General features: G+C 47.5%; 1 protein-coding gene across 1 annotated transcript in view; it reads right to left on the minus strand.

Annotated features, from left to right (window-relative positions):
• The window catches only part of YTHDC2 (YTH domain containing 2), a gene marked incomplete at its 3' end in the record, with an annotated part of 19,572 nt that extends 17,401 nt beyond the window's left edge, over positions 1–2,171 (minus strand). Inside the window, exon 1 of the mRNA XM_009998801.1 lies at positions 2,083–2,171. Within this exon, the coding sequence (XP_009997103.1) occupies positions 2,083–2,171 (89 nt within the window). The remainder of the gene's footprint in view (positions 1–2,082) is intronic.
• Positions 2,172–2,320: the final 149 nt, after the last annotated feature.

The following is a 2,320-nucleotide window of genomic DNA, read 5'->3' on the forward strand; positions in this document are numbered from 1 at the left end:
TTTCCCGTTAGCCATCAGCTTTATATTTTCAAATATAATGTCATAACCTGAGACTTCCAAATCATGCACTATGTAGCATAACACTCACCAAAGTACAGAAGCACCCACAATATCCACCATCAAACCCATCCTCTACTCACATGAGGTTCTGTAGCTCACACACTACAGACTTGGGATGACTACACCCAGCACAGCCTTACAACTGGGCCTTTGTAACTACCTTTCTGTTAAAGGTCTACCACTACGTTTGCTTCACAAAAGACAGTCAGCTCCATCAACTACTTTACAAATCGATACCCAGAAATACCACACACAACGGACTTCTAGACTAATTGAAGACTTTTAGAGGTCACACACACTAAGGGCTCAGTGTCCTGTCCCTGGCAGGAGCAGTAAAGTGGTGCACGTGTTCTGGGTGCAGGTGTGCAGCTGCTAGCAGGAACGGTCTCTGAAGAAAGGCCTGGGCTGCCCCATATGGGACAGCACCAGCTCCAAGAAACCCACCTTAGGGGACTCATGTTCTCAGTTCTTGCTAAGACATCAAGGACTTATCAACTTCCCAGGTCTTCCTAGTGTGCAGGTGAAGAAGAAGGTGGGAGGGAGCACGGCCAGATCAACACAGCCAAACTGGCCAAAGGAATATTCCGCTCTCATGCTCTCTATATAGATGAGGGCTGCCCAGGAAGTTTTTCTCTCTTCCTGGATTGCAGGTTTGGGATTCTCTCTCCTCTGGTACAGCTAGCCAGAGATGTGCTAGGCTTTGGTCACACTTGTTTGTCTGGTCTACTACTACTATGATTATTACTCTTTTACTGTATTTCAATTATTAAATTGCTTATGTCTCAACCCATGGCTTACCCACCTTTACATTTCCAATTCTATCCCCCACTATGGGGGGATCAGGGGAAAGTAAGTGAGCAGCTGCGTAATATTTCGCAGCTTGTTGGGTTAAAACCACAACGGGTATGTTTGTTTAACTCAAAAGAAACCCTAAGAACAGAAAATACTGTCCTATGGTTCCCAAGCTCCCAACTTGCTCCCTTACTCTACGAAAAGGTTCTTCACTGACAGGGTGGTGGGTCACTGGAACACGCTCCCCAAGGAAATGCTCACAGCACTCAGACTGCCAAGACTTCAAGGAACGCCTGGACGGCACCCTTAGTCATAGGGTCATTTGGTTTTAGGTGCTTCTGCAAGGAGCAGGAAGTTGGACTGGAGGGATCCTATGATCCTACGAAAACAACCACCAAAACTACCACGGAATCTACGAGGGAGCTGCTCAGAGAAACAAAGCTCTACAAAGAAGCAACTCGGATCCAAAAAGAGTTCAACAGTTGCACTTAAGCACAGACACCACTCAGCCCAAGCACACTCCTCTTAGCCACTGGTGCACACCTGACACGGCTTTCTAGCACTCCATGGTCCAAAAATACAACGCAAAGATACAAAGTCTGGCCAAATTCCTTGTCTCAAGCATCTGTGGCAAAAATCACACTGGAAGCAAACCTTCATTTGAACAGCACTGTGCTTGAATGAGAGCTGCTGAAACCAAGCTACACCTTCAACACAGCACTCACTCCCTTTCCTCTTGCTGTTCAACCTGACCTCCCAAGGGAAATGGATTCTCAGCTTTCAGGTAAGCTCATCAGGTCAATAAACAGGACTTTTCTCTGCAAAAGATCAGAGCAGGGGAAGAGACAGAAACATCTTACCTGCACAACAACCCTCTTCTCCTGCACTTCTCAACAGAAGCACAACGTATCTCAAGATAAGAGATGCCATTCAAAACTCTCAGGCACACAGTAGTGCATGAAAAACAGGACAGATCCTGGTGACAAAAAACGACCCCAAAATCCTCGGAGCAGCATAAGGGCACAAACTGAGCACATCCTGAGCCGCGGGTTGGTGAAGCAGACAAGTGGTTAAGCAAAGCACAAAGACACGTTTATCTTAAACTGGTTTTTTTGTGTGGCACGACTCGCTGCAACGTGCGAAGAACACAGACCATTTTCAGCTACTCATAAAACCCCACACGTCTGAACGAGAAAATAAAACAACACATACCATCAGGCTCCCACTTACCCTTTGCTTTTAGATATCAGTCCCAGAGACTGACAGAGCCGGTGAACAAACGCTCGCTCAGTACTAGTGAAAGAAGAAGGAAACTCCATTTCTAGGAAGACAACAGAAAAGCAAACATCAGCACCAAACACGCACCAGGCCGGACGCGGTTATGACCAAACGTGCCCCGCTCTCCCGCAAACAGGACCAGCAGCGCCGGGCTCCCGCACCGCAGGGGTCACTGCCGAGCCGCGCTACC

Source organism: Chaetura pelagica, unplaced genomic scaffold (assembly GCF_000747805.2).
Source record: "Chaetura pelagica isolate M959 unplaced genomic scaffold, ChaPel_1.0 scaffold306, whole genome shotgun sequence".
NCBI lineage: Eukaryota > Metazoa > Chordata > Aves > Apodiformes > Apodidae > Chaetura > Chaetura pelagica.